Here is a 23174-nt window from a genome sequence, read left to right on the forward strand (position 1 = left end):
AAACAGCAAGCGGATGCTGTGTTCCCAGGGCAGAAGCATCAGGTGGGGCCCTGGGGGCCTTGCCCAGGGCCCTGGGCAGCAGCTCTAACAGGGCAGGCAGCTCCTGCCACAGGAGCCACGGCCCAAGGCAGAGAGGCCAGAGAGGCCAAAGCCCCCGGAGCTGATGGGCACCCCCTCAGACCTGAGGATGCTGCCAACGGCAGCGGAGGTGGAGGAGTCCACAGCAGTGCTCTGTGGGAAAGAGCTGAGGATGGGGCCAGGCAGGGTCACCACCACGGGGGAGGGCTGGATGGTGACGGTGGAATCCTGGTGCCTCACACAGAAGGGCTCATTGCAGCTGTTGGCCAGTGGGGTTGGGCCCAAGGGCTGGCAGGGCAGGCAGGGTCTGTAGCAGGATATGACTGGGGCTGGAGGTGACCCTGGCAGAGAGAGAGCAAGAGGAAGCAGAGAGTGAGAGCTTACTGCAGACAATTCTGCATGCCAACTAAAGATAGAAAAATTGTGAGCTGGAGGAGAGTGCTGGAGGCTGTGCAGGGGGTGCCACCTGTCTCACCTTCCCTCAGTCCAAAAGAGCTCTGCTGGGTGTGACCAAAGCCACGGAGATCCAAGCCTAGCCCTTAACTCCAGAGACTTCTTAACCAAGACTCAGCCCTGGTAAAAATTTTGCTGCCTTCCCTCTTCCAATGCCAAGCACCTCCAAAAACTCCCATGGGATATAAGAACAGGTATGGGCTGAGCTGTCCTGTGCTCATGTGAAAGTTTAGCCCTCCTGCCACTTAAAGCACAGGTAGACTCAGTCGGAGAAGCAAATGAAAATCTGTATTTTTCAAGCAGAATGGAATGCAATGAATATATACAAAATGTACAAGATTTACAGTATATACAAAATACACAGGAAAGAACGTAACACAGCAAGTCCCTCCTGAGGAGAATCCCCCCCAGCTTCCCCCAAAACCCCTCTTCTCCTCCCCCCATTCTTGTCCAAGGCTAATTGGACAGAAAAAGTATTCCAAGAGAAACAGTTATGAAGGGAAACTTTGTTAGTGCAAAGCAGTTGCTAGAGAAGTTAGTTTTCTTATCTCATAAGCTGCAGTCCAGGGTCAGTTGCATGCAGGCTGGCCAGGAACAGAAAAGAAAAGCAGAACCGACTGAACTCAGACTGAGTTCTTAAAGTCACATTCTACTGATCTGCCAATGAAAATCGTTTAGAATTATCTTTGTTTTCCTGTTTTACACCTAAACATTCAGCTAGAGAACTCTGTAGCTGTCCTCTTCTTAAAGGCACAGCTTAAAACTGTCACAATCCACCCCTTCTAAACAATTTCATTGGCTGTTCATACTGTGTGTCTAACTTAAAACAATATCTACAATTCATAAGTAAAGTTCACAGTCTATTCTGACTATCCTCAGATGTAGATGATTCAGAAGCCCAAGAAAAATCAGGAAACAAGAAAACAGAAAACAGTTTGGCTCTTCGCAGACAAAGCGAAGAAAGGGAATCAGGGATTCTCAGTTGACTCAGGGCTCTCAGGGTTCTCAGGGTTCGTGCACTGTAGATTCTTCTGCATTCTTCCTTTGGGTGCGATGTATCTGTACAGCACTCTGAAATTGAACTCTCTGTGGTAGGTTGAGACACCAATTCTCCCACCACAGGCAAAAGAAAAGGCTCAGACAAACGGATTGCAAAAATGGTGGAAAGTTTAAATGGAAAAACAATGAAAGTTTTACAGAGACCCACAAGCACCGTGACAAAAGAGAGAGATCCCAAAACATACCCAAAAGCATCCCACCCCCACCTGGGGGTGCACCCAAACCCCCCAGGGCTCTTTCTCCCCCCTTCCCCTCCAGCCTTGGGCCAAGCCAGGCCCAAGAGGGGCTGCAAGGTGGTTTACCCCATTCACCAGGTAGCGGTGAGGGAAGAAAGAGGCAGAGAGGACCTGTTCACCTCAAAGGCTACAGGAGCAGTTTTCCTGGTGCGGAGTTTGCAGAGCAGTGAGGGGAGCAGCTCCCCCAGAGTAGCTTTGCAGAGCGTCAGGAGGTCAAAGTGCCTTTTTCCCCAGCTCGGAATGTAGTTGGCTCTTGGCTTGAAATGAGCGAGCGGCACTGATTTCTCTCAGCTGCCACTTTCCTGGGCTCTACCCAGGGCTTGGTAGCTGGCACATCCTGGTGCTAAGCTCATGGGACAGCTCTCTGATGCCACTCAGGCAACAGCTCCTTCCCACAGCTTAGCAGCTGGCACAGTTCAGCGGTCGGGCATGGTTCTGGGCGAGTGGGACTTTCCCAGCTTGGGTTACTCCCCGTTCTGGTTCCAGGCTGGCCGTGAACGGTGTTGACTCTGTCTCCACTCGTGGCGAGTGAGTCTCTCGGGACTCTTGCACTCTGCACGGAGGTTTCTGACTTGCGGGTGTCTTGGCTCAGGTGGTAGCCTGCTTGCAGGATCAGTCCCTTGGCTGCAGCCTGCAGTGGGTGCGTGGTGCTGCCGAAAGGGGTTTAGGCGAAGGGCTCTTGGCAGGTTCCGGGGAACGGGCAAGGTTTGGCTTCTTTTCTGGATAGCAAAGCAATAGTATTTAGTATTGTCTGAGACAGGTCTTGGACAATGGCAAAACAAAGTCATTAACCTATGGCATGGCACTGAGGTAGAGTTTGCCCATACATGGAAGGTGCATTACCAGTACTTGAGGACAACACAAGCATCCCATAGTCTGGGTGTATGAACCTTGTTTACCATGAGGTGCAAAACATGCCTGCGTGGGCTTTCTACTTAGACTTGCTGACTCCTGGTCCTTTCAATTTCATGCCAAACCCCCCCCACACTCCAGAAAGCAGGGGGAAATGGATGTTTGAGTCTGTGCTGGGTTAAGCCCAACCTAGGTGGGGTGGGCTGGAAACCTAACCCCAGGTGAGCAAAGAAACCTGGCCCCTCCCAGGAGGTAGGCTGGAAGCCCAAACCAAGGTGGGCAGGGAGACTTGGTCACAGTTCCACTCTCAGTTCCTGTCCACAGCCCTCTGTAAGAGGGTCAACTTCCTGCCTCACTCTTTCTCCTGCCTTTGCTTTTCTTTTTTGATTTTTATGGAGGTCATAACTCTGCACAGCTATAAATGCTGTGCATTTGTAAATTCCTGATTCTGATACAGGAGACTATTATGTGGTTCAATCCATTACATACTCCACCCCTTATCCCACACTATTCTGTATCATGCTCAACAGCAGTTAACGTCAGAATCCATGTACAATTTACTGTGCATTCTCACCTAGAGTGAGATTGTTGTGTGGCGCACAATGAACGTTTCCATCTTTCTGCACTATCCACCAGGTAGATCCTGGGCCTTGGGTGAAAGCAATCCCACAAATGGGTTTGCTTTGACCTGGGCAGGACTAACCCAGACCTTTTTCCCTGGGATATTCTTTACATGTACCACAGGAACTTCATCACTTTCTGCAGCAGGTGGCAGCTTGGATTGGGCAGGCTGGGCCTGGTTAGTAGGTCCTGTGGTGTTGACCAGCCAGGTGGCTTGTGCCAAATGTGCATTCCAGTGTTTGAAGTCCCTCCTCCTACTGCTTTCAGATAGGTTTTTAGCAGGCCATTGTAACGCTCGACTTTGCCAGCACCTGGAGCGTGGCAAGGGATGTGATGCACCCACTCAATGCCACGCTCCTTGGCCCAACTCTCTATGAGGCTGTTTCAGAAAGGAGTTCCATTACCGACTCAACTCTTCCTGGGCTGCCATGTCACAGTATCACAGTATCACCAAGGTTGGAAGAGACCACAAAGATCATTGAGTCCAACCTGTCGCCTCAGACCTCATGACTAGACCATGGCACCAAGTGCCACATCCAATCCCCTCTTGAACACCTCCAGGGATGGGGACTCCACCACCTCCCTGGGCAGCCCATTATGTCACCACAGGAGCTGTTTTTCAAGGCCCAGGATGACGTTTTGAGCAGTGGCATGGGGCACTGAATATGTTTCCAGCCATCCAGTGGTTGCTTCTACCATTGTAAACACACAGTGTTTGCCTTGCCAGGTTTGTGGCAGCGTGATGCAATCAATCTGCCAGGCTGCCCGGTATTTCTATCTCAGCCATTCCCCCACACACACCATAAAGGTTTTATCCGCTTGGCCTGATTGATTGCAGCACAATTCACACTCATGGATAACCTGTGCTATAGCGTCCATGGTTAAGTCCACCCCTTGATCCTGAGCCCATCTCTATAGTGCATCTCTTCCTTGATGGCCTTAGGTATCGTGGGCCCATTGAGCTAGAAATAATTCACTTTTATGTTGGCGGCCTAGATCTACCTGAGCCACTTTAATGACGCAGCTTGATCTACCTGCTGGTTGTTGTGATGTTCTTCAGTGGCTCAACTCAGGGGCATCTATATGACATATTTTGACAACCAAGTTCTCTGCGTTGTCCAGGAACCCCAAACAACCAAGAGAGCCTGGGTTTGCTTCTTATTGGTGTGCGGAGACTTATCTGTGACCTTGTGGATGATGTCCATTGGGATTTGGTGACACCTGTCCTGCCATTTTACCCCTAAAACCTGGATCTTTCTTGCAGGTCCCCTGACCTTACTTTGGTTTATGGTGAACCTGGCCTTCAGAAGAATCTGGATTGTTTTCCTCCCTTTCTCATAAACTTCTGTGTCACCCCACACAATGATGTCATCAATGCAGTGCAAGTGTTATAGAATCATAGAAGCACAGTTTGACTTGAATCTAGCCAGGGAGGTTAAAGGGAGCACTAAGAATTTCTACAGGTATATTAATGACAAGAAGAAGACTAGGGAAGGTGTGGGCCCCCTCAGAAAGGAAACTGGTGACATGGTCACAAGTGACATGGAAAAGGCTGAGGTTCTCTATGACTTCTTTACCTCAGCCTTCACTGCAAGGGCCTCTAGCCACACTCCTGGAGTCATGGAAGATAATGGCAGGGACCGGGAGGAAGAACTGCCCGTCGTAAGTGAGGATTAGGTTCGTGGTCACCTGAAGAACCTGGAGGTGTTTAAGTCCATGGGACCCAACGGGATACACCCATGGTGTGAGAGACTAATAAGTTTGTCTCTCTTGGTGTACTCAACAAAGATAAAATCACTTGCTGTTTGCCCAGACAATATGTATTGGGCAGAGCCACTAAGGACTTTTGGAAGGTGCAAAGATAACATTGCTAACTGGGCCACATCAGGCCTACAACAATGACCCAGCCATTCATGCCTTCAGGGCAAGATAATCTCCACCCATCGAGTACCCTGGTCAGGGTGACACAACGGTTTTTACCACCTGTTTCCTGATGTGTAAGGAATGTGGGGGGCTTGTCAGGATGGAGACGGGGGAGACGGAGATTCCCCCCTCCCCCCATCCAAAATCTTGCCCAAACACACAGCAACACACAGAAAGATTTCTGGGGAAACGACCCCTAAGGATTATTTCCTGCCCCTGGAATTCCTGAGGGACAATATTTGAATACATACCTAAGGACTAAAAACTATATAAAAGACTTGAGCAACTGCTGGTTTGTAGAGAGAAACAGAGTAGAAAAACAGAGATAAAGGAAAACACAGGAGACGGACCATGCCACTGAGAAGGGAAAGCCGGGACAATGCAGCTCCGGAGAAAAGAGGCTGCCCAGAGGACCACAGCTCTTCTCCAGCAAAAGCCTCAGCACCGTTTCTCTGCAGACCCAACATCTCCTGCAGCACCTTTCCTCCACAGACTCAAACTGTCTTGGGGGGGATGAGGGGTGTGATAACATAATTCCTTTCCTCTTCTCTCTCTCTTCTCTCTCTCCCTCTCGATTTTCTCCCTCTCCCCTTCTTATGTCCACTTTACTTATGTAATAAATAGTCTAGCTGTTGATATTTTGGCCTCGTTTGTGCCTCTAATTTCACATCACGGGAATGTTCTAAAACAACTTGAGTCTCTTTCCCTCTCCAGACCAAGACACATGGGTACTGAGAGGACTGGCAGATGAGGTTGCTAACCCCTCTCTATTATATTCCAAAAGTCATGGCAGTCTGGGGAAGTCCTCACAGACTGGAATAGGGGAAACCTTACTCCCATTTGCAAAAAGGGCAAGAAGGAGAAATCAGGGAACTACAGGTCAGTCAGTCTCACCTCTGTGCCCAGAAAAATCATGGAGCAGATCCTCCTGGAGGCACTACTGACTCAGAAGAATCGTGATGAGGTGACTTGGAATAGGCAGCATGGCTTCACCAAGGGCAAATCCTGCCTGACCAAACTGGTGGCCTTCTCTGAACAGGTGACAACATCAATAGATGAAGGGCGAGCAACTGATGTCGTCTACCTGGACCCTGTCTCTCCCCCTTCGTCCCTTTTTTCCCATTAGAGAGATAGAAAAGGTAATTATTAAGGAGGGAAATTCTGTTAGCTCAAAGTGAATGCAAGAATTATTTTTTTTCTTATCTGTTATCTCAAGGTTAACTCCGTCCCACAGCTGTGGCTCAGAAGCAGACAGGCTGAAAAAGCAGACAGAACAGAACTGAGACTCAAACTGAACTAAAACTTGAAGTTGCATTTTACATATCTACCAATGAAATTCATTTAGAATATCTGAATATTTTCAAAACATTCAGCCAGAGTGTCCCAGCAACTGTCCCTTTCTTAAAGGCACAGCCTAAAATGGTCACACTGAGCAAAGCCTTCGACACTGTCCCGCTCCACATCCTGGTCTCCAAACTGGTGACACAGGGGTTTGATGGGTGACCACTAGATGGATACAGAACTGGCTTGATGGCTGCACCCAAAGAGTGGCTGTCAATGGGTCCCAGTGGAGGCCAGGGACAAGCACAGTCCCTCAGAGATCAGTCCTGGGACCAGGCTTGTTCAACATCTTTGTGGGTGCCATGGACAGTGACATTGAGTGAGCCCTCAGCTGGTTTGCTGATGACACCAAGCTGTGTGGTGCAGCAGACACGCTGGAGGGAAGGGAGGCCATCCAGAGGGACCAGGACAGGCTGGAGAGGTGGGCACAAGCCAACTTCATGAGGTTCAACAAGATGCAGGGTCCTGCATCTGGGTGGAGGCAATCCCAGGCACAAATCCAGGCTGGGCAGGGACTGGCTGGAAAGCAGCCCTGAGGAGAGAGACTTGGGGGTGCTAGTGGACAAGAACCTCAATAGGAGCTCTCAATGTGCACTGGCAGGCAAGAATCCAATCAGATCCTGGGCTGCATCAAGACAAGTGTGGCAAGCAGGTCAAGGGAGGTGATTCTCCCCCTCTGCTCAGCTCCAGTGAGACCCCACCTGGAGTACTGTGTCCAGTTCTGGAGCCCGTATTACAAGAGGGATCTGGAGGTGCCGGCAGGTGTCCAGAGAAGGGTCACGAGGATGAGCAGAGGGCTGGAGCACTTCTTCTATGAGGACAGACTGAAGGAGTTGGGGCTGTTCAGTCTGGAGAAAAGAAGGCTGAGTGAGCCTTAAAGATCACCTTTTGTCTCTGCAGTTGTCAAATTAGTCTATAGATGAGGATCACAGAGTCCTGGTTGGTGCAGTACTGTCACTGGTGCACTGTTGCAGTGGCATTTGGCATTTGTTTGTCTTTAACATCTAACAAGCACACCACGAAGGACTCCCTTGAAAGACCACACAAGGCAGGAAACTGTTCCTCTATCACTGTTTCTAAGGCAGCTCTACCAAATGGCCACCAGTATCCTTTTGGATGTCTCTCAGGCCTTGTCCCCAAAGCCCAGCTCCTCAGCTGTGAGGAGCACCCCATGGAGTCAGTCCCATCCTGCTGTGGTCACCATGAAAGGAAGAGCCAGGAGCATCCTATGTGTTCCTCTTGGACTTACTTCTGACCATGGTCAGAGCAATGGTGAGCCCAGCCTGAGACTGGGAGCCTGTGTAGGAGATTGGAGGGGGAAGGAAGCTGCTGAAAAGGGACTTTTTGAACTGAGTTCCCCCATTCTCTGAGATGAACAACCAGGAGTATCAGTATTTAAGGAGGAGAACAAAATAATTCTAGTTCTACTGAAAGGTGGATTGGACATAAATGGAGCAAGGTGAAAGGACCTGGCAGGAGAAGCATTTCTTGGAAAGAAAAAGACAGAGTAGACATTGCCAGGTCCCTGTGGATAGGATCAATAAGGTACCAAGGACTGTCCTCACCAATGTGGCAGAAGGAATGTGTTACCCCACCATGAACCACCCCCACATGGTCCCTCCCTCTGCAGACACTGCAGCAGCAACAGTGAGCAGTTTGTTGCCCTGGAGAAGCTGGCAGGGAGTGGGAGACATGGAGAGGCTTCACCACAACCAGAGGCAGAGCAGGGAGAACTGATGCATGACTGCAAATACTTCATGCAAGCTTGTGTCACTGCACAGCCAGGCTGAAGAACTTCCTGACTCACAGCCCTGAGTAAGGTTGCTCCTCCTGCAATTCCTGGAGAGCATTTGCAGGAGAAAGGATGAGACAGAAATCTGGGGTGGGATGCAGCAGAACTTTAATGAGTCAAATGTGGGAAACATGGTGGAGAAGGGTGGGAGCTCCAAAGCAGGGGCAGCAGGGACTCTGTGTTCCATGGCTGTAGTGGAACTCCCAGCAGCTGTCCATCTGCCTGCCCCACAGAGGGAGCAGGGCCAGCATCTCCTCCCTAGCCTGGCTTTGTTCTCATGCTGCCAGGCCAGGGCAGCAGAAGAGAAGGAGGCCAAGGGAGGGCAAGGAGAGAGTGTCAGAGGGCACAGGCAGGCATGGGCAGCGCTGTGCCAGAGCCCAGGCTGGCCCTGTCCTTTGGCAAGGGCTGCTGGGCTTCCTCAGCCCCTCGGGAAGCAGCAAGAGGATGCTGTGTTCCCAGGGCAGAAGCCTCAGGTGGGGCCCTGGGGGCCTTGCCCAGGGCCCTGGGCAGCAGCTCTAGCAGGGCAGGCAGCTCCTGCCCAAGGCAGAGAGGCCAGAGAGGCCAAAGCCCCCGGAGCTGATGGGCACCCCCTGAGAGCTGAGGATGCTGCCAACAGCAGCGGAGGTGGAGGAGCCCACGGCGGTGCTCTGTGGGAAGGAGCTGAGGATGGGGCCGGGCAGGGTCACCAGCACAGCAGGAGGCTCAATGACAACAGTGGAGTCCTGGCACTGCCTGACACAGGGCTCATTGCAGCTGTTGGCCAGCGGGGTTGGGCCGCAGGGCTGGCAGGGCAGGCAGGGTCTGTAGCAGGACATGGCTGGGGCTGGAGATGAACCTAGGAGAGAGGACAGGCAGAAAGCAGAGAGTGAGAGCTCGCAGAGGACAAGCCTGAATGCTCACTGAAGGGAAGGAAAGTTGTGAGCTGGAGGAGAGTGCTGGGGGCTGTGCAGGGGGTCCCACCTGTCTCACCTTCCCTCAGCCTAAGAGAGCCCTGCTGGGAGTCACCAAATCAAGGGTTTGCTCAGATCTGGCACAACTTTTGCACCTTCCCCCTTCCAATGCAAAGCACCTCCAAAAACTCACATGGGACATAGGAACAGGTGTGGGCTGAGCTGTCCCAAAGGAAGAAGAGTAGAAGAAGGAGCAGGAGGAGAAAGGATTTCTACTCACCTTGTTCCAAGGAGAGGGAGGCCAGAGGAGTGGATGAGAGAGTGAACAGAAGGAGTCTCTTTTATACTGCTCCTGCACCACCCCAGGCCCACAGGCACTGCACCTGGGCAGCAATTTTCCAGCAGACTCAGCTCCAAAGCCAAACCTCCCAGCCCATGGCACAGCCTGGCCTCTGGCTTCCTCCATGCTGCCATTTCACTTCCTCATTTCTCAGATGCCTGCTCAGCCAGGCCAGCTCCTTTCATGTGTTTGCTTGAGAGGCCAAGGGACTGGCTGTGCCTATGGTTTCTGGTCTGTTCCCCTTTGCTCTGGGGAGAATGTTTGCAAGGCTGAGTGTGCAGATCTGGGATTAGGGAAGGAAAAGCACACCTGGTCTGTGAGTGCCCTGCTGGCATGGAGATCTCAGACTTTCTTCTTCCATGCACGTTGACAACAAAAGCTGGAGGAGGAAGCTGTACTGGGGAGAGGAGATGCAGGAAGGGTGGAGGCACTCCAAGGAGTTTTGGCCTTGGTCTGTACTGGCACAATGGGATGTGAAGGGATCAGGATCTGGACATTCTCTGGGAAGTTCAGCATAGGAAAGGCTTACCTGGAGCAGAGGACAGGCAGGTGTGGGATCCTTGATACAGATGGTACAGACAGGAGTGTGTGAGATCTGACACCATGTCCTCAGGAGAGTTATCTGCTGTCCCTGCAGTGTCACTTTCAATGCCCTTAGAGCTAAGGGACTGTCCCCCAGGAGGATTCTGGTGTGACAAAGGAGAGTGGATGAGTGTTTGACTGGGCAGGGAAGAACCTTTTATGTCAGGAAGGACTGGAGACTGCATTAATCTGCAATCTTAGAGGCCTCAGCTCTCCTCTCTGATGAGAGGGGGCTGAGCCTTGGGGAGAACCTTGGGCAGTGGGAGGGTCAAGATCCACAAGCCTCATCTCCCTAGCCAGAGAGTCCAGGCCATGCTGAGGAGCTCTCCTGGATGCTCCATGGAGTGATGGAAAAGGTTGGAAAGCCACTGGCTGGGACCCATCCCTGGGGCTCATCTGGTAGGTATTCTCCTGGCATTAGGGCTTCATCATGCCAAGGCCACAGAGCCCTCCTCAGCCTGCAGCACAAAGCAGAAGCATTAGGGAAGCAGGGAACTCCCCAGTAAATGAGAGAGCTCAGGATCTTGGGGTAGTACATGCCTGGGGATGCTGAGGGAGGTGACGTGCTCAGGAGCACCATGGAACAAGAAGAAGTCTCAGAGCACATCAAGGAGGAGATTCACTTCCCTGCCCTGCAGGCATGGAGGCAGCTGGCAGGAGTCCCAGGAGGCCAAGGGAATGCCTCCAGCAGCCAAGCTTCAGGGACAGCCTCTCCCCCTCCATGGCCACTCCCACTCTCAGTGAGCTGTCTGTAGGTCCCTGTCCTAGACAGGGCTGGATCCCCTGTGGCCAGGGCAGCTCCACCCATAACCCAGGAAAACTGCTCCAGGCTCTGGCCTGTACCTGAGTACACAACTTGAGGCAGCCCAAATGGCTTTTGCCCTTGGCATGACCTCCTTGTAAGAGTTCCCACAACCCAATGGCCTTGCAGGCTGGTTCTCATGTGTTGGAAAAGTCTCTGCTCCTGGCCAGGGGCCAAAGTGTGTGGCCAAAGCACATGGGGGTGTGAGGAGGGCGAGCTGAGCCCCAGCGCCGCTCTCCTGTGGGGAGGAGGGACCTGACTCCACCAGGCTGGCTGAGCAATTGAGAAGTGCTGCCTCTTCAGCCTCCTGAAGGCAGCCATTGGAGACCCCCAGAGACTGGCACCAGAGGGGATGACTTTGTGCACTCAAGCAGGAAAGGAGAAAGGGGGCAGGATGCATGGTGCCATCAGGCCTGGGAGCATTTGTGTGCCCAGGATGATCCTCCCTGACAGGGGATCTTTGCGGCCTTAACAGGGATGGCAAACAAGCTCCCCAGATTTTCCCACACCCATGTCCCCTGCCTGCACACAGCCCTCCAGCGCTTGGAGCACAGCTTCTGCCTGCAGTGATGCATTCCTGCAGTCGAAATCCTTGGATGTCTCATGCTGGCACTTCAAAGGATCCTCTGTGGCCCAGTGGTCCCCTCAGCAATGAGGAAGTGAAATGGCAGCGTGGAGGAAGCCAAAGGCCAGGCTGTGCCATGGGCTGGGAGGTGTGGATTTGGAGCTGAGTCTGCTGGAAAATTGCTGCCCAGGTGCAGTGCCTGTGGGCCTGGGGCGGTGCAGGAGCAGTATAAAAGAGACTCCTTCTGCTCACTCTCTCATCCACTCCTCTGGTCTCCCTCTCCTTGGAACAAGGTGAGTCTGCAAACCTTTCTGCTCCTCCTCCTCCTCCTCCTGCTGCTTGTTTTCCTTCACCTTTTTCCCCAAGGTATGACAAGTAGCTGCTTGTGACGGCAGAGGGAAGGGAGTAGAAGTGATGCATGGAAGGAAGTTGGGGATTTGACTGGGGTGTCTGCTGGTCTGGGGCCAGGCAGGGATTCCTTTGGGCTCAGTTGCTTTTGGCAGGGCACTTTTGGGCTGAGAGAAACAGGAAGCCTGTGAACCTCTCAACTCCATCACCACCTCTTGACTCCAGCTCCCTCCTTGACTCTCTCACTGTGGGGTGACAAATTGCTGCTCACCCTTCCCTCACATTCTCTGCTTTCCCCCTGTTCTCTCTCCTAGGTTGATCTCCAGCCCCAGCCATGTCCTGCTACAGGCCCTGCCAGCCCTGCCAGCCCTGCGGCCCAACCCCACTGGCCAACAGCTGCAATGAGCCCTGTGTCAGGCAGTGCCAGGACTCCACCGTTGCCATCCAGCCCTCCCCCGTGGTGGTGACCCTGCCCGGCCCCATCCTCAGCTCCTTCCCACAGAACACTGCTGTGGGCTCCTCCACCTCTGCTGCTGTTGGCAGCATCCTCAGCTCTCAGGGGGTGCCCATCAGCTCCGGGGGCTTTGGCCTCTCTGGCCTCTCTGCCTTGGGCAGGAGCTGCCTGCCCTGCTAGAGCTGCTGCCCAGGGCCCTGGGCAAGGCCCCCAGGGCCCCACCTGATACTTCTGCCCTGGGAACACAGCATCCTCTTGCTGCTTTCTGAGAGGCTGAGCAAGCCCAGCAGCCCTTGCCAAAGGACAGGGCCAGCCTGGGCTCTGGCACAGCACTGCCCATGCCTGCCTGTGCCCTCTGACACTCTCTCCTGGCCCTCCCATGGCCTCCTTCTCTTCTGCTGCCCTGGCCTGGCAGTACCACAAAGCCAATCTAGGGAGGAGCTGCTGGCCCTGCTACCTCTGTGGTGCAGGCAGGTGAGCACTGTTGCCAACTTCAACACCTCTGTGGAGCACAGCTTACTGTCTCTCCTTGCTGCTCCCTGCACTGATATCCCCACTCAGATTGACCTAATCTCTCTTTCTTAGCTCATTAAAGTTCGTCTGCATTCTACCCCATGCCTCTGTGTGAGCCTTTTCCTTGCTGATCCATTCCCAAGATGATTTGAGAGAAAGGGTTTGCTCAGAATTGGATCTTGGCAGGCATTGTTGGTCTTGAATGTGCAGTGACTGAGATCAGCACTGGGCAGGTTCTTTCCAAGATGGAGCTGAGCTTCACCACCTGAACTCTCTTACTGTTTTTGCTTCCTTTTAGCTGGAATGGCTTTGAGAACACAGTAGTGTTCTGGGGTTTGCTGTGCAGCGTTTGCTGAGCAGCCAGGCTTTGTCTTCTGCTCCATCTCCAAAAGGCTGGATGTCTGGCCATGCTGGAATGTCATGGAGAGAACACAGCAAGGATAGTTGGCCCAGGCTCATCAAATGGACATTCCATACCATAGACCAACACATGGTATGCAGATGTGTGTCACAATTTGGTATTCCCATTCCCAACCCTGGTTGGATGGGGGCCTGGGTGGGGTCATGCTAACGTTCAGACAATTCCTTGGCATTTTCAAAGGTGAAACCATGCCAAACGGTAATGAAGTGAGTTCATTCTACTGGGCTGGGGCAGAGGGAAAGCAGTGGGAAATACATGTGCTTAAGGGAAGAGATATCACCCTTTCCCTGGCCTGAAACTGTGGCATTGTCGCAGGAGCTGCTCCAAGTGCCTTGGCAGCAGGCACACACTGCCAGGAGCAGTGGCAGCGCAGGGCTGTGCACTTGGTCTTCTCCAGGCTGCAGGCAGCGTGAAGCGAGGCTGCGCCATGTGGCTGTGCTCCAGGATGCAGGCAGAGTGGGAACGGAGTAGTGTGGGGCCAGCACTACAGGCTGCCTACCACGAGGCCTCTAGGCACACACACAGCAGTGGGGTCAGAGAGGCACAGGGCTGTGTGTTGTGGTTTAAGCTTTCCCAGAGTCCAAAAGCTCAAATGGAACAGATTTAGATCGCCTCCCCCCTCCCTTTTTCACAGTAGCAAAAAGCAAATTAGTTAAGAGAAAAGAGAGGCAAAACTACAAAAGAAACAGACTTGAATTGATTTGGAAGTAAAAAGTTAAGTTTAATAAAATATAAAATCCTTTGTGTAAAAGGAAGTTTACAAAGGTATAAGGAAAAAGGGTAAATAAAAATAGATAGGAAAGCAGCTGGCAAAGGATTCTCTGGAGGCAAGATGGATTCTCTTGAGATGCATTCCTTCAGACTCTGGAGCAGCATGGAATAGGTCTCACCACGTGGTTACACCAGCACCAGGAGCATCAGGAGGAGGGTCTCGGGCAGGTGAGAGCAGGAGAAGAGAGAGAGAGATAGAAAATGGCTCCCCTTAAAAAGGCTTTGTGGACACAAAGACTTTGACCTGGGGACCACTCCATCCCAGGGCCGTGATGGTGCTGAGGGGACTGGACATCCATCTCATGCGAAAAGACTGAGACTCCTGGGGCATTTAGACTCAAAAAGAGAAGGCTGAGATGGCAATCTAGAAATGTATGTAAATATCTGAAAGGGGAAGGTCATGAGGTCATGAGACTCCTTTCAGTGGTGGACAGGGATAGGAAAAGGGGCAATGGGTACAAACAAGAACATGTGATACCACTTGAACTTAAGGAGAACTTTGAGGGTGCCAGAGCAGTGGACCAGGCTGCACAGAAATGCTGTGGACTGTCCTCTGGAGACTTCCAAAACCCACCTGGATGAGTTCTGCTGCAGCCTGATCTAGGTGTAGCTGCATTAGTAGTGGGGTTGGACTCAATGATCTCCAGAGGTCCTTTCCAACCTCTACCATTCTGTTATCCTGTGATGGGGAGAGAGAGGAGATGGGGAGTGGGGGGGTTGTTAACTCAGCTCAGATGGTAACTCAACATCCTCCTCTTCCTGACATTTGGAAGAAAATCTCTCTCTGCCCTTGTCCCCACATCCCAGCTCCTTAGCTGCGAGGAACACCCCATGCAGCCAGTTCCATTCTGCTGTGGAAGGAAGAGGCAGGAGCATCCTACATGGCCTTCTCTGGTTCTTCCTTCTGATCACAGGCACTAGGATGGTGAACCCAGCTTGAAACTGGAAGCCTGTGTAGGTGAATGGAGGGGGGGAGGCAGCTGCTGAAAAGGGGCTCTGCAAGAGGGTTTAGGGTTCAGTTGCCTCATCCTGTGGGACAAGCAAGCAGGAGAAGTATTTGAGGAGGGCAACAGAATAATTCCAGTTCTTCCAAAAGGTGGATTGGACATAAAAGGAGCAAGGTCAAAGGACCTGCACAGGAGATGCATTCTGTGAAAGCAAAAAGACAGCGTGGATGTTGCCAAATCTTGACTCACAGCCCTGAGTAAGGTTGCTCCTCCTGCAATTCCTGGAGAGCATTTGCAGGAGAAAGGATGAGACAGAAATCTGGGGTGGGATGCAGCAGAACTTTAATGAGTCAAATGTGGGAAACATGGTGGAGAAGGGTGGGAGCTCCAAAGCAGGGGCAGCAGGGACTCTGTGATCCATGGCTGTAGTGGAACTCCCAGCAGCTGTCCATCTGCCTGCCCCACAGAGGGAGCAGGGCCAGCAGGTCCGCCCTAGACTGGCTTTGTGCTGCTGCTGCCAGGTCAGGGCAGCAGAAGAGAAGGAGGCCACTGGAGAGTCAGGAGAGAGTGTCAGAGGGCACAGGCAGGCATGGGCAGTGCTGTGCCAGAGCCCAGGCTGGCCCTGTCCTTTGGCAAGGGCTGCTGGGCTTGCTCAGCCCCTTGGAAAGCAGCAAGAGGATGCTGCGTGCCCAAGGCAGAAGCATCCGGTGGGGCCCTGGGGGCCTTGCCCAGGGCCCTGGGCAGCAGCTCTAGCAGGGCAGGCAGCTCCTGCCCAAGGCAGAGAGGCCAGAGAGGCCAAAGCCCCCGGAGCTGATGGGCACCCCCTGAGAGCTGAGGATGCTGCCAACGGCAGCGGAGGTGGAGGAGCCCACGGCGGTGCTCTGTGGGAAGGAGCTGAGGATGGGGCCGGGCAGGGTCACCACCACGGGGGAGGGCTGGATGGCAACGGTGGAGTCCTGGCACTGCCTGACACAGGGCTCATTGCAGCTGTTGGCCAGTGGGGTTGGGCCGCAGGGCTGGCAGGGCTGGCAGGGCCTGTAGCAGGACATGGCTGGGGCTGGAGAGGAACCTAGGAGAGAGGACAGGGGGAAAGAGAACACAAGGGGTAGATGAGGAGCAATTTCTTGTCCCATTTTGATGCAACCAAGCCACAAAACAGAGAAAAGATTTAGAGTCGTTGTAAAGAGATTCAAGATTTTCTCCTTTGCTTCAGCCCTAAGGAGCTCTGTCAATCCTAAAGAGCCCTAAAGAGCTCCCTGCAATCCCAGGGAGTTTTCTACCTAGCCCTGAACTCTGCTCAGCCAAACTTCTGAGTCTCCACACCTCTTGCCTTTTTCCCTCTCCCATTCCGGGTGTGCCAACAACCCAGTCTAAAACAGGCTATGCACTTCAAAATTCTGGAAGAGGACAAGAAAGAGAACAAAGGGTTCCAAACTCACCTTGTTCCAAGGAGATGGAGACCAGAGGAGTGGATGAGAGAGTGAGCAGAAGGAGTCCCTTTTATACTGCTCCTGCACTGCCCCAGGCCCACAGGCACTGCACCTGGGCAGTAATTTTCCAGCAGACTCAGCTCCAAAGCCAAACCTCCCAGCACATGGCGCAGCCTGGCCTTTGGGCTCCTCAAAGCTTCCATTTCGCTTCCTCATGTCACAGACACCTGCTCAGCTTGGCCAACTCCTTTAATGTGCTGGGGTAAGAGGGCAAAAGAGATGCCAGGCAGCATTGTGTTGGCGTGGCCTGTTTTGAAGGCCATGCCACGTGCCTGTGCCTCATCTGTCTCTCAGCTCATCCCAACATTGCATCCCTGGGCATTCAGGCTCTGGAAAGGAGATAGAGGAATGGTGGAGTTGTGGTGTTCTGGGCTGTGGTCTTTACTAGCAGGATTTGATATTGGAAGATCAAGCTACAAACCTCCATTGGATAGTGCAGAGAAGAACAGAGATCTGCAGATCAGGTTTGAGCCTTTAACCTTACAGGACAGCAATGATGCCTGTGAACTGATGCCATGCCCCTGGGAGTTGGTTGGTCTAACACAAGGCTGGTCTCAGCTTCCTTTGAAAGTTACCACAGTCATGGGATGCATCTGAGGACCGGAAGAGATCCAATAGGTGTCCTGACTTCAGGAATGGCACAAATGAGAGTGTGGGGAATGAGAGGCCTGTGAGTCTCACATCGATTCCTGCAAAAGTGATGGTGGAAAGCATCCTTGAAACCCTTTCCCAACAGGTCACAGAGCACTGCAACTGTGTCTCCCAGGAGGTTAGGGAGTTTCCTTCTCTGGAGACTTTCAAAACCCCTCTGGATGTGTTGCTGTGTGACCTGTGCTGGATTCTGTGGTCCTGCTCTGTCAGGGGGTTGGACCTGCTGATCTCCTGAGGTCCTTTCCAGCCCCTAAAATCCTGTGAACAGGGCTGGAGGGATTCCAAGCCTTCTCTCTGTCTCTGTCACGGTCTCTGTCTCTGTCACGGTCTCTGTCTCTGTCTCTCTGTCTCTGTCTTTATAAACAAGTTCTGCCAGGCTGCTGTGCCCTCTGAAAGAGCTGAAGTAAGGAGGGGGAGTCTGCCCAGCCGTGGTTGGGTGTGGTGGTAGGACCAAACGGGCCCAACACAAACCCAGAACAAATCCCGGTATGTCCAGATGTGATTCCCCTCTCCCCCTCCCTCCTGCAGGAGTCTGGGAAATGCAGGAAAAGGACAAAAGAACCTGGCACCAGAAAATCTGCTCAGCAAGGGATATTTTCTCCCTTTATGGTAAGGAGCACATGAAATGGCCACGCTTCTCCTAGACTAGGCCTATGGTCTTTGCCACAGACTGGCAGAATCCCATTTCATTGGTTAACTGTTCTGCTTGCTTCAGCTGCCCTGTTGGCCCAAATTGGATCTCAGGCAAGTGGTAGATATAGGCCAAGATGTACTTGCCTTGCCTTGCCTTACTTGGCTTGTCTAAGACCTGGGAGAGAAGCCATGAGCTTTACCCTGCAAGCCCAAGAACCCAAACCTCACTTGCCTTGCAACTTAGAATCTGTTCTGTGCCTCAGTTTACCCAGAAAGGCACAAGTGCCCTTCACAGTAACACATCATATAAGCAGACAGAAGTGTCCTGCCAGGCACAGGACACAGGCACAGGTGAGACAAGACCCCGGGAACCATCCCTTTGCAACAAACAATAGGTCGTTGGCAGCATAAGTGCCACTTTGCAAAGCCAGACCTCCTCACGAAGATGCTGAAACAGGCTATGTCTCAGAGCCTGAAACCTCAGGACAGCCTGCAGATCCTGGGAAGAAGCTTCAAGAGACGCCCACTGCCATGCCTAGGCCAGCTCAGCCATGGAGACAGCAGGGGACAACCCTGCCATAATCTAACAGCTTCCTTGAACATACCTCAAGAAGCCTTCCCCTCCTTCCAAAGGTGATACTGCCTCTTTTTTCCCCTTACATCCTCCAGCAGCTGCTTGCTCATCCAGGCCGGTCACCTTCCCCACCAGCTCATCTTTCGGCCCATGGGAACTGCCAGTTCCTGTGCCTTCAAGAGCTCCTCTTTGAAGTAGGTCCAACCCTCTTGGACCCCTTGGTTCTTCAGGGCTGCTACCCAGGGGACTTTGCAAATAAGTTTCTTAAACAGGCTGAAGTTCACCCTCCTGCAGTCCAAGGTGAAGGTTCTGTTGGTGCTCCTCCCTAGCTCCCTGCATATTGAAAACTTCACTATCTCATGGTCACTGCACCCTAGGCAGCCTCCCACGATCACATCTCCCACCAGCCCTTCTCTATTGGAGAACAGCAGGTCAAGCAGAGCCTGACCCCTGGTACACTCACTTAACAGCTGCAGCAGGAAGCAGTCCTCCATGCACTCCAGGAATCTTCTGGACTGCCTCCTCTCTGCTGAATTAAGTTCCCAGCAGATATCTGGCAGGTTGAAGTCACCGACAAGGACAAGATCTGATGATCTTAAGACAGCCTCCAGTTGCTTATAGAATAATTCATCAGCCTCCTCATCCTGGTTGGGTGGTCTATAACAGACTCCAACCAGGATGTCAGATGTCTTAGGCTGCCCTCTGATTTTAACCCACAGGCTCTCAATCCCTTCATCCTCCAACTCAAGTTCTGTGGCAGAGAGTGACTCCATAATATACAGAGCCACCCCTCCTCCTCTTCTCCCTCTCCTGTCTCTCCTAAAGAGCCTGTAACCCCCCAGTGCAGCACTCCAATCGTGCCTGTTGTCCCACCATGTTTCTGAGATGGTGACTACATCATAGTCATCCTGGTGGACCAGGACTTCCAGCTCCTCTTCCTTATTGCCCATGCTGCGTGCATTGGTGTACATGCACTGCAGCTGGGCTCCCGACTTCTCAATTGCCCCTAATTTGTGCCCTACTCTTTCCTTTGCAGAGGGACCGATTTCCTCACCTACCCCCTTCAGACCTAGTTTAAAGCCCTCCTAATGAGCCCTGCCAACTCTAGTGCTAGGACTCTTTTACCCTTTCTAGATAAATGCACCCCAGCAGGACCCAGCAGGTTGGGTGCGGTAAAAGTTGCCCCATGATCAAAGAACCCAAAGTTCTGCTGCTGGCACCATCCCCTGAGCCAATTGTTGATGGTGTGGGTTCTCCCATTCCTCTCAGTGTACACCCCTGCCACTGAGGGAACTGAGCAGAACACCACTTGAGCTCCTGCCCCATCAGTCAATTGTCCAAGGGCCTTGAACTCCTTTTTAATTGCCCTGGTGCCCTTCTTGTCAATTGTGTCACTCTCTGCTTGTATCACCAGCAGAGGGTAACAGTCAGAGGGCTGGATTAACTTTGGGAGTCTCCTTGGGATGTCCCTAACCCACGCCCCGGGTAGGGAGCAGACGTCCCTTTGGGATGGGTTGGGGCGACATATGGGTCCCTCAGTACCCCCCAGGAGAGAGTCCCCAACAATTATAACCCTTCTCCTTTTCTATGTGGAGCTGGTCATTATAGGTGGTGGGGACTGCTTGGCCTTAGGCTCCCCTCTGGAGCTGGTTGTTATAGCTGGTGGGGACTGCTTGGCCTTAGGCTCCCCTCTGGAGCTGGTTGTTATAGCTGGTGGGGACTGCTTGGCCTTAGGCTCCACTCTGGATGGCTGCTCCTCAGCCCTTTCATCCCCACTGCCCTTGGCCTGCAGGGCCTCATAGTTCTTATGCAAGGGCAGCGGAGGAGGAGGAGAGGGCCGGGGTGAATTTCTCTTGCCACCCCTGGCAGGGACCTGTATCCATCCCTCCCAGTATCCGGGGACCCTTCCCTCAGCAGGGGAGATCTGCAGAGCCTTCTCCCACAAATCTAACTCCTTTTTGCTTTCCCTTATTGACCTCAGCCTAGACACCTCCTCCTTCAGGTCAGCCACTTCATCCTTCAGCTCTGCCACCAGACTGAGGAGAAAGTTCACCTGGTCACACCTGACACAGGTGTTCTCTCCTTCCCCCTCTATTCCAAGTGCCAGGCTGAAGCACTCTCTGCAGCTGGCAACCTGGACTCCAGCATGCTGATGAAGCAACTCTGTCTGGGTAGATGCTGTTTTTCTACCCTTTGTCTGAGTGACTACCATAGTTCAAAGTTTGGTTGGTTTGTGGTTGTGGGTGGGGGTTTTGGGGGAGTTTTGGGGTTTGTTTGGTTGGTTTTTTTTTATGCAACCAGCTGAAAGGCTCTCGAACCAAACTGGCGCCGCGCGCACAGCCCGGGCGGGATTTAAACCTCCCGCGGCTGACGTCAAGCTCCCGTTCCCACGCAGGCTTACGAGAGCACGATCCTGCCGGACCCCCCCTACCAGGAGTCCTCCCGACCCGCAAAACCCCGAAAGGAAGGCGAAAAGCTGAGCAGAAACTCACATTTCAAGCAGAGCGGTCCCGAGCACCGGGTCTGATCGGCTCCCGAACCAAAATGGCCATAACCATAACAGTGGGCCTCAAATCAAGGCCTGCCTGGGGAAAGTTGACTCATGCAAGCCAATTGAAGCACTCCTGGGCAAAAATGCTGACCAGGCAGACCTTGTCTGATTCCAGGAAAGGGTTCACTGGAGGCTCATGGACTTTTTATAAGGGCCAAGTCCTGCACCCAGAAAGGAAGAACCTCTTTGTTATGGGTTTAAGAAACTGGGATGTCTCAACCATAGGTCCAGTGTAATTTGTTGTTATTTCATTCCCAGAACACCTTCATGTCCTCTTTTAAACAAATAGCACAGGCGATTCAGCACAGGTTCTCCTTCCTCTACTCCTGACACAGGCTCCCTTACCTTTGCAATGGAGGGGAGTGGGGCCTGGTGCTGGCAAGCCTGATTTTCTTACTGCTTCATTTGGGCTGGGATAGGGAGGTATAGCAAGATATGGTGGGGGCATCATTAGAGGCCTGAGGCATTTGAGGCCAGGGTTTTGTCCTGGTTTGGGGGAAGGTTTTGGGAAGGTGATGGCCTAGTGAGGTTTTGGAGAAGCCCATATTGGACAGCTGGGCTGAATATGAACTCTTAGGTATTTTTGCATGGCTTTGTATTGTTATATTAGTTGTGAACAGTACTTCCATTTGAAATCTGAATTCTTTCCAATCCTGTGTGGAGTGTCGCCTTTACCCCTTTGGGAGGGTGTAAGAGCATCTGTCTCGCTCCTTAAACCAAAGACACTCTTGCAGCAGCACAGCCTGGGGACAGACATATCTTACAAATTTAAAGGATCACAGATCCCAGGATGTTAGAGGTTGGAAAGGACCTCCGGAGATCATCAAGTCTAACCCTCTGCCAGAGCAGGAGCATAGAATCCATCACAGGTCACACAGGAACACATCCAGACAGGCCTGGAAAGGCACCAGAGAAGGAGACTCCACAACCTCTCTGGGCAGCCTGTTCCAGTGCTCTGTGATGCTCACGGTGAAGAAGTTCCTCCTCATATTGAGGCGGAACCTCCTGTGTTGAAGTTTATATCTGTTACCCCCTTGTCCTGTCACAGGGTGCAACTGAGAAGAGCCCTCAGACCCTGCAGTGCTGCATGCCTGAGAATGCTATGGACGGGCAGGGGCTCAGAAGATCCCTGGGCACAAGAAGACAACTCAGAGCACATCAAGGAGGAGATTCACTTCCCTGCCCTGCAGACATGGAGGCAGCTGGCAGGAGTCCCAGAAGGCCAAGGGAATCCCTTCAGCAGCCAAGCTTCAGGGCCAGCCTCTCCCTGTCTGTGGCCAGTCCCACTCTCAGTTTGGCCTGGCTGTGTGGCAGCCTTTTGGAGTGAGGCACAGCCAGCAGTGAGCTGTCTGCAGGCTCCTGTCCCACACAGGGCTGGATCTCTTATGGCCAGGGCAGCTCCATCCCAGCCTCAGGAAAAGGAGCCCTAGCACAGGACTGTGCCTGAGCACAGAGCTCCAGGGACACCCAACAGCCACTGTCTGCAGCAAGGACCTCCTTGTCACCACTCCAACTGTGCCAGGGGCTGCTCACAGTCAGTATGTTTTGGAAAAATGTCTCCTGCTGGCCAGTGGCCAAAGTGTGTGCCCAAAGTCCATGGTGATGTGAGAAGAGTTGGAGGAACAAGTGACCATCCCAAAGCCTACACACCCTTCAAGCATGAAGAGGGACCTGGCTCCACAGGGCTGTTCAGGAAGCCCAGGGTCTGGGAGGGCAGCATTCTCCTGCCATAAGGCTGCTGGTAGCATTGCTTAGGAACCACTGTAAACTGCCAAAGAAAGGGAACAGGCAGGAAGGGATGGCATTGGTGGGAGGATGTGAGCATCCTTCTGCAAAAAGGGTGGGAAACAACATGCTCAGATTGGCCCACACCCATGTTCCCTGGCTGCACAGAGTCCTCCAGCACTTGGAGTGAATCACTGTCTGTAGTGATGTGTCCCTGGCTGGGAAATCCCAGGCTCTTTCATCTTGACACTTGAAAGGATCCTCTGAGACCTGATGCTCACGTCAGGAGTAAGGAAATGTAATGGTAGCCTTGATGGAACCAAAGGCCACACTGCCATGGGCTGGGAGGTTTGGCTTTCGAGCTGAGTCTGCTGGAAAATTACTGCCCAGGTGCAGTGCCTGTGGGGCTGGGGCAGTGCAGGAGCAGTATAAAAGGGACTCCTGCTCACTCTCATCCACTCCTCTGGCCTCCACCTCCTTGGAACAAGGTGAGTCAAAGCCCTTTTCCTCCTTCTCCTGGTAGGCACACAGGCTTCTCACCAAGCCCTCATGCTCTGCTTCA

The 23174-nt window shown here is 52.7% G+C and overlaps 1 protein-coding gene across 2 annotated transcripts; it reads right to left on the minus strand.

Moving 5' to 3' along the window:
• Window positions 1-8446: 8446 nt before the first annotated feature.
• On the minus strand, window positions 8447-16443 carry LOC137456226 (feather keratin Cos1-1/Cos1-3/Cos2-1-like). 2 transcript variants are annotated; one of them, XM_068167525.1, is made up of 2 exons: window positions 16428-16443; window positions 8447-9190 (listed from the first exon to the last, which is right to left on the minus strand). In XM_068167525.1, the coding sequence occupies exon 2, from the start codon at window positions 9168-9170 to the stop codon at window positions 8871-8873; it is 300 nt and encodes a 99-aa protein (XP_068023626.1). In that variant the 5' UTR covers window positions 9171-9190; window positions 16428-16443; the 3' UTR covers window positions 8447-8870. The 2 variants fall into 2 exon arrangements, with proteins under 2 accessions (XP_068023626.1, XP_068023625.1); XM_068167524.1 differs by lacking the exon at window positions 16428-16443 and adding an exon at window positions 9526-9551.
• Between the last annotated feature and the right edge of the window lie 6731 nt (window positions 16444-23174).

The sequence above is a fragment of the Melanerpes formicivorus genome, unplaced genomic scaffold (assembly GCF_026170545.1).
Source record: "Melanerpes formicivorus ecotype bairdi unplaced genomic scaffold, bMelFor1.0.p_v2 SCAF_119, whole genome shotgun sequence".
Classification (NCBI taxonomy): Eukaryota; Metazoa; Chordata; class Aves; order Piciformes; family Picidae; genus Melanerpes; species Melanerpes formicivorus.